At 34.8% G+C, this 14,430-nt stretch overlaps 2 protein-coding genes and 2 pseudogenes across 2 annotated transcripts; all 4 read right to left on the bottom strand.

The window, feature by feature from the left end:
* Positions 1–210: 210 nt before the first annotated feature.
* On the bottom strand, positions 211–1,723 carry LOC100801500 (UDP-glycosyltransferase 73D1-like; annotated as a pseudogene).
* Positions 1,724–4,872: 3,149 nt separating this feature from the next.
* On the bottom strand, positions 4,873–6,806 carry LOC102667860 (UDP-glycosyltransferase 73C2-like; annotated as a pseudogene).
* A 185-nt stretch (positions 6,807–6,991) lies between these two features.
* On the bottom strand, positions 6,992–9,493 carry LOC100777956 (UDP-glycosyltransferase 73C3). Its single transcript, XM_003554357.5, has one exon. The coding sequence runs from the start codon at positions 8,756–8,758 to the stop codon at positions 7,277–7,279; it is 1,482 nt and encodes a 493-aa protein (XP_003554405.1). The 5' UTR covers positions 8,759–9,493; the 3' UTR covers positions 6,992–7,276.
* Positions 9,494–11,395: 1,902 nt separating this feature from the next.
* LOC100527132 (UDP-glucosyltransferase family protein) lies at positions 11,396–13,030 on the bottom strand. Its single transcript, NM_001248451.2, has one exon. The coding sequence runs from the start codon at positions 12,972–12,974 to the stop codon at positions 11,517–11,519; it is 1,458 nt and encodes a 485-aa protein (NP_001235380.2). The 5' UTR covers positions 12,975–13,030; the 3' UTR covers positions 11,396–11,516.
* Positions 13,031–14,430: the final 1,400 nt, after the last annotated feature.

Raw genomic sequence — 14,430 nt, 5'->3', positions numbered from 1 at the left:
CCAAAAAAGCATACAGTTTATAAGTATAGTTACATATATATGTAAAACGGTCAATGGCAGAAGCAGAATATCATATATATTTTATCATGAAAAGTATTGTAGTCTCTTACTTATCTTAGTACCAAAAAGTTTATTTTTATTTTATTCATTATAAGTCATCCATGAGAAAATGACACAAGGAAAAACAAAGATCGCTTATTAATCATCGGCTGTAACAAAGATCTTAATACCCTGCATATTTAGTATACTACGTACTAATTAATTAATGTTTCATAATATCTTCAATTAAGCATGAAATGTTGAAGTGAGATGAACCTCCCTTCACTATGGCATTTCTTGCCATCTTTCCAAGCTCTATTGCTCTATTCCTCCTCTTTTCTTCCTCTTCACCTCCCAGCATGCACATCTCTATAGCTTCCATGATTCTACTTTTCTTCACCATTGCACCAACTTTCTCTTCATCACCCCACCTTACCGGAACCTCAACACCTATTCTAACTCCAATCTTCAAAACTTGCACAATAAATTTTTCATTTAAGAATTGCTCAGCAAATAAAGGCCATGTTATCATTGGCAACCCGGAGCACACACCTTCTATGGTTGAATTCCAGCCACAATGGGTCAAGAATCCACCAACTGAAGGGTGAGACAATATCAAAGTTTGCGGAGCCCACCCTTTTATGACAAGTCCTCTACCTCTTACCCTTTCATCAAATTTTTCATCCTCTAACCAATTATTTAGCTCTGAAAGATTTTCTCCTGCAGTTTTGACTACCCAAATAAAAGTTTGATTTGATGCTTCTAAACCCAACCCAAGTTCTATCAATTGAGATGTAACAAGCCTACACAAGCTGCCAAGGCACACATAAAGAACTGATCTTGGTTCCATTGAGTTTAGCCATTCCAAGCATTGCTTCTCTTCAATTGAAGGCTTGTTTCCTCTCTCAAACTTGTCCAAACCATCCTTGTTGGATAAAGACACAGGACCAATGCACCAAACTCTCTTGTTCAAGGCCTTCTCATACTCCTTAGCACAACCATGCTCCAATTCTTCAAAGCTGTTTACCACAACCCCAGAAGCAGACATTTCAGCCTCCAACATTTTGTGCCTAAAATCATCCAAATCAGGCAGAGAAAAAAAATACTCCAGGGAGTTGTGCTTTGGTTATCTCAACCCTCTGAGGCAATCCTGGTATGAGTAAAGGTTCTGAGTCAGAAGAACAAGAAAGATGAGAGTTATAGAGCTTGATATTATAGGAGCTAAGTAATGAAAAACAAGACATTCCATGAAAGACAAGCCTTGGAATATTGAACTTCTTGGCTGTTGTAGAAGTCCAAGATAGGCATTTATCTGATATTATGCAACTTGGAGGAGAAGGGTGGTTTGGAGGTACTTCTCCAAAGGTTCTTGCGTCATCTCAAGGGCAATATAGAAGTTTCTGAGTAGGTTTCTTGATGGTAAAGTATCAAGGTTTTCACAGCCTAATGGAAGTCCAACTTTTTGGCATGGAAATGGGATTTGTAGGAGTTGAATTGGAATGCCAGATTTTGCTGCTCTAATAACTGTTTGCTCAAATCTTGAGGCATTGTTAAGGGTACTTACCAACGTGATAATAACCCCTCTCTCTGCCAAAATCCTTGCCATGTCCACCATGGGGATCATGTGGCCTTGTGCAAGAAGTGGAACTAACACAAAATGAGGTTGCTTCAGTGGCAAAACCATTACGTAATGAAGTAAAATTATGTGGCTAATAAAATGTTATTTTCTTTGGTGTAAATTAAATAGGTTTGGTACATATATCGAGAAGGCCAATATATTGTTGACCACTCGTCACACGTGACGTTTCTTTATAAACCGCTGATGATCTCAAACCTTCGAGAGTATATTATTTTATGGCGATAAAATACTAAAACAAACAAATTAAAATGTAGATAATTAATGTCCTGTGCGTTAGCTAGGATAAACTTTTTGATACTCTCTTCTATTTTTACAAATAAACAGTTTATATTTACCTTTTACTTCATGCATACAGTTTAAAAGTTTATATTCAGAATATTATTTAGACCATAAATATGTTACTTGATAAAATTCAAAAATACTTTATCTATATATTAAAAAAATGAGATAATTAATGTTCTTTCAGTATTATCTATTGAAAATAACTATAATATGTTTAACTTCAATCATATTGGGGACGCGTATTTTGTGATGATTTATATAAACGCTGAAAAGTATAATACCTATACAAAATACTAGAAAGCCGTCCATTGGATACTGAAATTATCTAAGCTTAGTTTCAAAAGAAGGTTCCTTCCGTCCCTCCAAGTAAACTTCGTAAATACGTGGGTTTTGAAGAGTAATATATAATCAATTTTAAAGAAGAAATATAGGTTTCTTAGCAAATGTACCTTTGAATTTTCGTGATTCGAGTATGTAATATCCCATGAGAAGAAATGAAGAAGTTTCTAAGCAAATTACATACTAGTGAATTCACTGAAATTTTCGTTTATTCGTCGTAAACCATAAACATTTTAACCATTTTAAAACTAAGACAAAATTTGAGTTTTCACTATTGTTTTTTAATTAAAACTAAAATTCTATCTTACCAATTACTGTCGACCTTTAATATATGTTAACCTTTATTATATAAATTATTAAGATAAAATCTAATTTTTATATAAAAAAATAGCAAAAGATATAGTTAAAATATTGTACTTATGAGAAGTTGTCTTCCAACGTATACTGATGAGCGAGTCTTGCAAAAAGGTTTAAATAGCAGCTAAAATGGGCCCCACGCATAACAAATGTAGTCATAGCCCACAAATAAATCTCCAATAGCCTTCACTGTTGGCTAGACATCAGGTAAAAAATATTTCGGCAATTATGTAAAATTGCAAATCTGTAAGTCCATTATGGGCAATGCAGATTCAAATATCTGACTAGTAATCAACTAAGATAAATTAATTATATTATAAAATAATTAATGTTGTTATATAATAGTAAAACTTATAATATATATTTGATACATATATAAATTAATTAGATCAAAATTTATATATGTAAATAAACTAATTATTAAATCAAAATTAGTTGTCATAGAATTTATTATGTAAATTTATATTTATATTAAATATATAATAGAAATTTTAGTATTATATATAACGACATTAATTATTTTATAATATAATTAATCTATTAGTTCGGTTGGTTAGAGTGTTATGTTAATAATCTGGAAGTCACATATTTAAATCTGCAATTTTATGGATTGACTTAATTATGTGGAATGGAAAAGAATGAAAGAAAATTAAAAAAAAATATATTTAAATTAAAATAGTATAATAGAAGTGAGACTCATTATTTTTCTGAAAATTTCTTCTTAAATAATAATTTTTTTCTCTTCAATCAAACCACCCTAAGTATCTCATGAAAAAATTGTGACTTGATGTATTTTTCAACATAAAACTATCACGCGCGTCCTATGTTGAATGTGTAGTGAAAATTAGTGTTTTCTAGCATTGGAGTACATGTCTAAGGTCGAGCTTAGTATTCTACACCAAATTTTGAAGAAAATGAATTCTAACTTATTTATATGATATAAATTTATTTTGAAGTCTTATATAATAACATATTTAAAAGATTATTACAGGTAGTCACGATTGTTACAGTAGTCACGACCCTACACAACGCATCCCGTTTCTCAGAAACCTTTGCTCGTGCTTGTGACTCAGGCCTTCACCTCAGATTGCTTCAACTCCAATTTCCATCACAAGACGCTGGGCTTCCAGAAGGGTGTGAGAATTTTAGGCTTTTTTACTAAAAGGGTATTTTTAAGCGTGATTTTCCTGGGTGAGTTTTAAAAAATGATCTAACGTACCAGGTAGTACGACTTTTAAGTTATATAATACCACTTCTAAGTAAACTTATTTATGACTTGAGTTAATTTTTTTTATGATTTTAAAGTTGTAGTAATATTTTTTTTGTTTTACGACTTTAAAGTCGTAAATCACTTTTTTTAATCTTTTAATCTTTTTATAGTTTATAATTTTTTTCATTTTTTTTAAAATTATTTAAATGTATAATAAATAAATATTTTTTATGATTTTATTTTATATGCTATTAATTTATTTTAATGTTTTATTACGTTATATATTTTTAATATTGTTTTATTTAAATGTTTTTTTATTTAAAATTTAGATAATATATTAATAAAAATATATAATAAAATTAAAAACAATGAATGAATGATCATATGATCGTGGACAATTTTAAGTATTTTGACTATCTTACTCGCATGTAACTATAACGGATGTTTTTTACAATTTAAATTATGAAGACACATGACCTCAATATTTAGGTCTATATTTTATGGTTGATCCTTTGAAACGATGACAAACATCAAGAAGTCGACATAATAAGATGGACGAACTAATTTCAAATAGGCCTAAAAACTATTCATTAGATAAAAGTGAATATCATAATCGTACTAACTGTCCATAGAAACAAGGACATGACTAACATAACTTGTATTTTGTATGTTTTTCTTTCATTTGTATTATGTATTTTATATTAATGTATTGATACTATCACACCTGCTATTGGGGTATTGACACACTGCGGCTTAGAAGCAATATGTGCTGGCGTGCCAATGCTTACGTGACCGTTGTTTCGGGAACAATTCTTGAATGAGAGTTCGTTGAGCAGATACTAAGAATTGGGTAAGAGTTTGGGTGGAAAGTCAGGTACTCTGGGGCGATTAAGAGAAAATTGGGGTGTTGGTTAAGAAGGAAGATGTTTTAAGGTCTATAGAGAAGTTAATGGATGAGGGAAATGAAAGGGAAGAGAGGAGAAAAAAGGCCAAAGAGATTGCGGAATTGGATAAAAAAGCTGTAGAAGGAGGATCCTCTCATTTCAATGCAACCCAGCTAATCCAAGATATCATGCAACAGTCCAACAAAGGCTAGTACAACGATCATCTTAGGTTATCAATAGGCATATATATATATATATCATGAGAAGTTCCTAATTAGCTTGTTGAGGGTTGGAAAGAATATCACTAATGTTAGTTGATTCATTAAACGTGCTATAAGTGGACTTACATAATCAGCAAAAACATAGGGCAAGAATCCTTTGGCACGCTCACACACAAATATTCAAGATTACAAAAGATACCATTATATATCTTACTGATTTGCTAATAAGCAAATAAGGAACTTCTCATGAAATAGTATATATAAATATGCTTTTGATAACCGAAACCGAAGATAATCCTTAGTTTTTGTTGGACTGTTGCATGATATCTTGGATTAGCTGGGTTACATTGAAGTGAGAAGATCCTCCTTCTACAGCTTTCTTAGCCATCTCCGCAAGATCTCTAGCCCTTTTTCTCTTCTCTTCCCTTTCATTTCCCTCATCCATTAACTTCTCTATAGCCCTCACAACATCTTCTTTCTTCACCAACACCCCACTTTTCTCTTCATCACCCCAGATTACCGGACTTTCCACCCCAACTCTTACTCCAATTCTAAGTACCTGCACAATGAACTTCTCATTGAAGAATTGATCCCCAAACAACGGCCATGTAAGCATTGGCACGCTAGCACATATTGCTTCTAAGGTTGAGTTCCAACCACAGTGTGTTATGAACCCTCCAATTGCAGGGTGTGATAATATCAGTACCTGAGGAGCCCAACCTCGAATCAAAAGACCCACCCCCTTGGTCTTTTCCTCAAACCCGGATTCCTTAATCCATTTGTTCAACACTTGTGTTTGATTTCTCTCCCTGATAACCCAAATGAATGGTTTTTTAGCTGCTTATAAGGCCATACCAAGCTCTATAAACTGCAACGGAATTAAATTGCATATACTTCCAAGGCACACGTAAATTACTGAATTTGTTTTTTGCAAGTGAAGCCACTTCATGCAACTGTGCGCATCACTTGAAGCCTTGTTCCCTCTCTGAGCCTTGTCCAATTGATTCCTGTTTCTGAGTGAAACAGGGCCAACACATCACACTTTATCGTTTCTGGTCTTCTTGAAATCCCCTGCATATGCTGGCTCCAACTCCTTAAAAGAATTCACCACCACGCCATAACTTACCGCTTCAGCCGCGGCCATTTTGTCGACAAACTCGCTCCATCAGTTTTCATGCATTGGTCTTGGCGTGTGTTCTTTGGTGATCTCAATTTTGTCGGGGATGTCAGGTATCAAAAAATACTCCGAATCCGTGGCTATGCTCTCGAGAAGATTAGAAGTGACCAACTTTTGCTGTCACAAGAGACAGAAGCAGCTAACTCCGTAGAAAGAAATTCTGGGGATGTTGAATTTGGTGGCGATGTGGGCTGTGTATGCCAAACTCACATCAGAGATGATGCAGTTTGGTTTTGGTGTTAACTCTTCAAACACTTTCTCAGCTGGTTCCAGCAGAAAGTTGTTTGCAGCAAGGAAGAAACTCAAGCCCATACCCATTGAAGGAAGCATGTCAAAATTCTCACACCCTTCTGGAAGTCCAGCATCTTGTGATGGAAATTGGAGTTGAACTAATCGGAGGTGTAGGCCTGAGTCAGAAGCACGAGCAAAAGTTTCTGATAAACGAGAAGCGTTATGTGGGGTTGTGACTACTGTAACAATGTTGCTATGCTGTGCTAATATTGTTGCAAGGTCTGTCATGGGGAGCAAGTGGCCGGGGGCCATGAGAGGAAACAGAACAAAGTGAAGCTGAGGTGCTTGGGATGCCATTTGGATTTAGATTGGTCGAATAACAGACACTATTCTCAAATGCACTTGTTTATGATCTATTAGAAATTTCAATTAAAAAGTATGCTATATGTTATAGCTATTTCTGTGATGTAAGCGCCTACCTATGCAAGTTATGAGTCAAGCCGGCATGGTTTGACTAGGATTGTGTGGCTTTCAGCCAACAAAGAACACGTTTTTATATTATACATATTTTCTTAAGAGCTTAGATACTTCATCAATTAAATAAACATTAATGGGATACAATTGGATAAGAATGCGTGAAACAAACATAAGTGGGGGCATGAGAGTGATGAAACAGGTTTTCTTAGTGGGTAATCTATAAGTGTCTCCATAAATTTTGAGGTATGCTCTGATGAGTCTTTAGAATTCAATTCACTTAATTTTTTTTAGAAAAAAAATACATAGAAAGAACATAAATGTAGTAGGAAAAGCATTTGCTCTACTTTATAAAATAAAACCAACGGATATGAACCCATGACTAATTTATTTATTAAATAAACCCAAAAGATGGACTCATGGCTATTTTGAAGCTGATGATCCACCATCTTCAACTGCCCCAATTTCTTGAATAAATAATTCGCAATTTGAAGCTGATGATCCACCATCTTCAACTGCCTTCTGAGCCATTTCTTTGATCTCTCTAGCTCTGTTCCTTCTCTGTTCCCCATCCCCACCTTGCTCCATGAGCTGGTCAACAGCCTTTTTCACACACTCTTTCTTCACCAATGCTTTCTGTGTCTCCATGGGGTCTACAGGAGCTTCAACCCCAATCCTCACACCAATCTTCAGCACTTGCACAATGAGCTTCTCATTGATGAACTGCTCAGCAGACATTGGCCAAGTTATCATTGGAATCCCTGCAGAAACTGCTTCCAGTGTTGAATTCCAACCACAATGAGATAAGAACCCACCAGTTGAAGGATGGGACAGTATCTCAACTTGTGGTGCCCATCCTCTAATGATGACACCCTTTCTTCTATTCCTCTCTTGAAAATTCTCTTCTTCTAACCATTTCTCTATCTCTTGAGAACAATCACTCTTTCCAATCACCCAAATGAAGGGGTGGCTTGATGCTTCCAAGCCCAAAGCAATCTCCTTTAGTTGTGAAGCATTAATGCGACACAAGCTTCCAAAACAGACATAGATCACAGAACAAGGCTTGTTGGAAGAAAGAAAATTTAGACATTCAGATTCATCCAGTGATGTCTCATTACCATCTCTCCCAGCCCTTTCCAAGAATAACTTGTCATGTAAAGAAAGTGGTCCTATACACCAAATTTTTCTTCCCACTTTCTCGTACCCTCTCACGTACATCTTCTCCAACTCCTCAAAAGTGTTCACCAATATCCCTGCTGCAGAATGTTCCCCAGCTTTGAATTGTTCAACGGCGTGCTTCCAAGCCTTCGAGTCCTGACTCATTGCCCCAGGTAACTGTGCCTTGGTGAATTCAATTGCGTCAGGCAAGTCCGGCACCACGAATGGCTCTGACATTGAGGTGACATTTTCATGCACCTTGGAATGGCCAATCTTGTGTGAGCACAAGAGGGCGAAGCATGAGATTCCGTGGAAGACAACCCTCGGTATCTTGAACTTCGATGCAACAGTAGTAGTCCAAGGTAAGCATATGTCGGAAACCATGCAAGTGGGAAGTGTTTCCAACTCTGAGAGCCATTTCTCAAGTGGCTCTTTCAGCATATTGGAAGCAGAGAAAAACAAGTGTTTGTATTGAGGGGAAGGAAGGGTGTCCAGGTTTTCACACCCTTCTGGTAACCCTGCTTCTGCGGAAGGAAAGGGTAGTACATGAAACTGTATTTTGAGTTTTAAGGCTTTTGCTTGGTCAATGAGCGTGTTGAACTTTGCTGCATTAAGGGGTGTAAGGACTATGGTGACAGAGACGCCATTGGATGCAAGTAATTTGGCCAAGTGTGTGAAGGGAATGAGATGGCTTTGGGACATGAAGGGAACAAGAAGGAAGTGTTGGTGGTGAGCTTGAAAAGCCATGGAGTAGAAGGGTATGTAAGGTATGCAATGCGACAGAGGAAAGATGGAAATAAGATTGTGCTGTTTTATTGCTCTGCTAAATGCAAATTCCACTCTCAACCAGTGAGGACTAGTACAATTCCAATATGAAAAATAGCAGAAAAGACAAATAAGGATGAAACACAGGGAATATTCAGAGGGAGAGAAAAAATCACAATTCACACCTAACCACTCTGCTGCTGCCTTTCTTCACACCCGCATTTCTTGGATAATTTGTAACTAACTTCTCCTTTTCTCTCTCTTCTGCTAACTAAGCCATTCCATGAGTATTGCCAGGTGACAGGTTCATTACAGGGTACTGAGTGTATGAAGGTGCAGCTGCAATATAGTGCTCGTGATAAACGGACAGAAAACAAAATGATATAGTCAAAGGAGGGTGGTAATCTTAGGGTTCTGCAACCACCTTTACACTTTCTACTCTTTATGCGGAAGGTCCTTAAATACAGGTAGTTGTGGTTCTTGTGGTGGAAAATTTAATTGTATTGACAAGTTTGGAAGGTCCTTAAATACAGGTGGTTGTGGTTGTTGTGCTGGAAAATTTAATTGTATTGATAAGGTTACACATAATTTATATTTTATACTATATGTTACTCTTTCTACTCTTTATGCGGAAGGTCCTTAAATACAGGTAGTTGTGGTGGAAAATTTAATTGTATTGATAAGGTTACACATAATTTATATTTTATACTATATGTTATTACTGTACAAGCACGATCCACACTCTATGGATGAACCAAACTCGAAGTCCACAACAAACTAATGAAGCTAAGCTTTAAGGAAATAAAATAACCAAAATCCAAGGTAAATAAGGTTCTCATTGTTGAAACTTGGAAGTTGAAACAAAGGAAACTAGGATGAAAACGCAGAAGGGCATAAAAATTTTGGTCACTTTAAAGCATCAAGAAAGGTGAATTGAAAAAATCAAGAATTAATAAAGAAAATTTAGCAAGCAAGCTAGCCATAAAAGCGTGGAATACAGAAGGTTCCTTTTTTTAAAAAAATAAATATTATAAATTAACAAGAAAGGGGAAATTATCATAGTAACAATTTTGGCCTCTCCCATCGTATCTAAATTATCTTAATTAATAATTTTCATATTGTATTTTTAATAACTTGTAATTTTTATGTTTTTTTTATTGTGCGTTTTATATTAATGTATTAATTATATTGTTTTTAGTTTTTACTGAAAGATTATTTAAACTTTAAATAAAAAATATTTAAAATAAACTATATTAAAAATATACATAACACGTTTTAAATAATAAAACATTAAAATAAAATAATAACATATCAAATAAAATCACAAAAAATATATTAATAAAATCAACTTAATATTATTTATTATATATTTAAATATTTTTTTAATTTTTTTATTTTAAAAAATTAAAATCGTAAATGCTATTAAATTAAAAAAAAACAGATTTGCAAAAAGAAAATAAGTGAACAAAACATAAACGTGGCTGCAAATAGTAAAAAACAGTAGTTTTTTTAATAAAAAAAATAGGTTTATAACTTTGAATTCATAAACCTTTAAAAAAATTAAAAAAATAAAATAGGCTCTATCACTTTAAAGTCATGTAAAATATTAGGACTTTAGTTATTTTTTTAAAAATATGACTTTAAAATCGTAAAAAAAATTAAGTTTACAAGTCATAAATAATTTTACAATTTTAATTTAAAAAATTAAAAAATAAATAATAAATTGTAACAGTATTATAACTTTTAAGATAGAAGTATTATGACTTATCATTGAGTAATTTTTTAAAATATAACCCCAATCCGTAAATTGAATTTTTTTTTTACCTGATTGATAAAAAAGCCAATATATTCAGTACGAAAGCATACATAAAAATGTTAAATTAAAATAGGTAGAAAAAACTACAAACTTGACACAAATCACGGGTGGTTACTTTTTTAGTTTTCGTGTGACACGAATTCTTAACATTTAGCATTTTCCAATCGATTTATAGCATGCGGTTGGCACAATTTTACGCATTTCCGTGTAGTTAAGCGTGGAATTTTTTGTGATCCAATTACTTTTTTTTTTTTTTTAATTTCTCTTTGTTTCTGCCCTACCAAATAACTTATTTCCACTCTCTTCGTTGTTCTTCCTTCCTCTCCATTCCCTTCTATTTCTACAATACCAAACTCATTGGTAATATGTTTGTTTAGCTTTTAGACTCGGGCCCTTTAAAATAATAATAAAAATATTGTATATCTAAAGTGTGTTTGATTTTTACTTTTAAAAATAAAAAAACAAAAACACTTGTTTGATAAATAAATAATGTAATTTGATTACCTTGTAAGAAGTAGTCAATTATTTATTTTATCACAAAGGTAAAATAACAAATAACTACTACTAGTATTTTATAAACTGTTTTCAAAATTTAATAAACTATGCGTGATAAATTTATTTTTAAGTAAAGCAAAATTATTTTAAGAAACAGTTTTTAAAATAAAAAAATAAAAACAAAATCAAATAAGCCCTGTATGTTTGTCAAAATGACAAAGGAATACAACTGGACACACTCCGTTTTATCCTTTCAAAAAATATTGTGGCAGGCGTGTGGAGTGGGCATACAGTAAAAACAAGAAACAGAGTTTGAATAATTGAGTTTACTTATTATTTCATTGTTTGATTTTTATTTTTAAAACAAAAAACACTGGACAGCATTTAAAAGACAGATGATTAAGTGAAAAATTACAAAATTTGGACTTATCACACATCTCTCTTGTTTTTCTGCATGATATCCTGGATAAGCAAGGTCACATTAGAATAAGAGGATCCCCCTTTCTCTACGGCTCTGTTAGCCATCTCAGCAAGCTCTCTCACCCTTTTTCTTCTTTTTTCACTTTCGCTTGTCTCATCCATCAACTTTGCTATTGCCCTTTCAACATCTTTCTTCTTCACTTGCACACCAATTTCCACTTCCTTACCCCATGTAAGCGGAATTTCCACCCCAACCTTCACTCCAACTTTTAGTACATGCACCACTAGGCTTTCATTCAAAAACTGATCCGCAAATAGTGGCCACGTAAGCATTGGCACCCCGGCACATATTGCTTCTAAGGTAGAGTTCCAACCACAGTGTGTTATAAACCCTCCAATAGCAGGGTGAGATAATATTAATATTTGAGGCGCCCATCCCCGAATGAGAAGGCTTCTAGCATTGGTCCTTTCCTCAAATCCATATTCCTTAATCCACTTTTCTAATTCTTCGGAATGACCTCCTTCCCTGATAACCCAAATGAAGGGTCTTTTTGATGCTTCCAAGGCTAAACCAAGCTCTTTCAACTGGGGTGTTGTTAAATTGCATAGGCTTCCAAGACATGCATAGATTACAGTTCCTGGCTTCTGACAATCAAGCCATTTTATGTGTTGCGACACATCTATTGAGGCCGTACCTCTTTGAGCCTTATCTAAATGATCCTTGTTAATAAGAGACACAGGGCCTATACACCACAATTTATCGCCTCTGATCTTCTTGTAGCCCGTTGCATATGCTGGCTCCAACTCTTCAAAAGAATTCATGACTACTCCATAACTAGACATTTCAGCTTCCCTAATTTCTTCATTAATCTGTTTCCAGCTTTCATTCATAGGTTGTCCAGTCTGTGCGAGGGTCATCTCAATTTTTTCAGGGATACCGGGCAGAACAAAGTACTCTGACTCAGATGTTACGCTCTCCCTAACATTATGGATGTTTATATTATGCATACACAGAAGACAAAAGCAACTTACTCCAACAAAAGAAATCCTGGGAACATTGAACTTTTTGGCGATTTGGGTTGTATATGGCAAACACATATCAGAGACTATGCAGCTTGGTGGTGTTAACTCTTCAAACAGTTTTTCCGCTGGTTGTTGTAGAAGTTGTGTTGCTTTGAAGAAACTTGTGGCCGTGGCAAGTGAAGGTATCATATCGAGATTCTCGCATCCGTCTGGTACTCCAGCTTCTTCACATGGGAATTGAAGTTGAACCAATCTTATAGGAAACCCTGACTCAATATAACGATCAATGATTGATGTGAAACGTGCTGCGTTATGTGGAGTTGTGACTACAGTCACAATAACGTTGCGGTGCACCAATATTTTTGCTATGTCCATCATGGGGATCATGTGGCCTTGAGCCATCAGTGGAAACAAGACGAAGTGTGGTGCTGCTTCGGAAGCCATATTCTTGAAGTGAAATGATGAGATACAAAACAATTACAATACGATGAATTGGCTTCTTCTTGTCTGTTTGTAAGACTTGTATATATATAATGCACATTGCTGTAGTGGTGAATGGTTATGTAAGCGCTTACGTAAGCACGTTGGATTATGTGACACTTATTAGTCAAGTTTTGTGGCCTCTCTGTCGCTTGATTCCAAATCAACTGGTCAGTAATACTTGAAATTGGAAGCAGTGATTTTTTTTTTCTTAATTAAATTTTTCATATCTTAAATATAGTTCGTTTTTTAAAAATTACCTAATATTCATTTCTCTTCTCATATACTTGGAAAATTCTTGCATTTCATGTTAATACCTACAGTCTATATCTGTTAACTCCAAAAATCCGTCCTCAATTCGGATTGTAGGTTACAACTCGTCTCCATGAAGTTGGAATCGCTAGTAATTGTCGGTCAGCCAAACGGCGGTGAATTCGTTCCCGGGCCTTATACACACTGCCCGTCACACTATGGGAGCTGGCCATGCCCGAAGTTGTTACCTTAACCGCAAAGAAGGGAATGTCGAAGGCAGGGCTAGTGACTGGAGTGAAGTCGTAACAAGGTAGCCGTACTGGAAGGTGCGGTTGGATCACCTCCTTTTCAGGGAGAGCTAATGCTTGTTGGGTAGTTTAGTTTGACACTGCTTCACACCCAAAAAGAAGCGAGTTATGTCTGAGTAAAATTTGGAGATGGAAGTCTTCTTTCATTTGATGACGTAATAGACGGAATGTCATGTCATCACGCGTAGTTACTAACCACGTAAGCACACGCATTTCCACGTTATTATTTTTTTTAATTAAAAAAAAAACTATTCTTCCGTCCGTGCCTCCAACACCACTATCATCCACCGGGATCCACTTAACTCCCAAATCTCAACCACAATACCACAACAGCAGACCAACACGCTCGACCCAGATCTAGATCTACCGTTGTGGGGATGCGATGCTGTGGGGACACTGATAGAAAGCTTCATTGCATCTTCCACACCACAATCCACCAATTGGGTTCCTGATTCATTGTCACCACCCACCATCATGAGTGTGATTTCTGACCTTCATGATTGATCAAACATTGGAGTTTGAATTTTAAAAACGTGTTATGTTTCTACTTCTTTGGCATTGGTTTTGTTTCTAGATGTTGCCATTCTAGTTTAGGTTCAAGCGTTCTGTTTCTAGTTTTGATGACAATTCTTGATTGCAATCTGTATGCATTATTATATTGGATGTTCATCTATCATTTTTTTTGTTAAATAATTATTTTCGTATCTGAATATATAGAGTTTTGACAAATTCATTCTCGAAAGATGAAAATTCAAATTTTAGGTCTTGAAAGTAAAAAAAGTGAGACAAATTTATTCATCCGTTAATTTTCTTTCGTCTACATTTGTTTGTGTTTTACACATTTTCGAATAAAATTGATT

Source organism: Glycine max, chromosome 19 (genome assembly GCF_000004515.6).
Source record: "Glycine max cultivar Williams 82 chromosome 19, Glycine_max_v4.0, whole genome shotgun sequence".
NCBI lineage: Eukaryota > Viridiplantae > Streptophyta > Magnoliopsida > Fabales > Fabaceae > Glycine > Glycine max.
The sequence above is the reverse complement of the archived record's forward strand: the minus strand, read 5'-3'. Positions and strand labels throughout refer to the sequence as shown.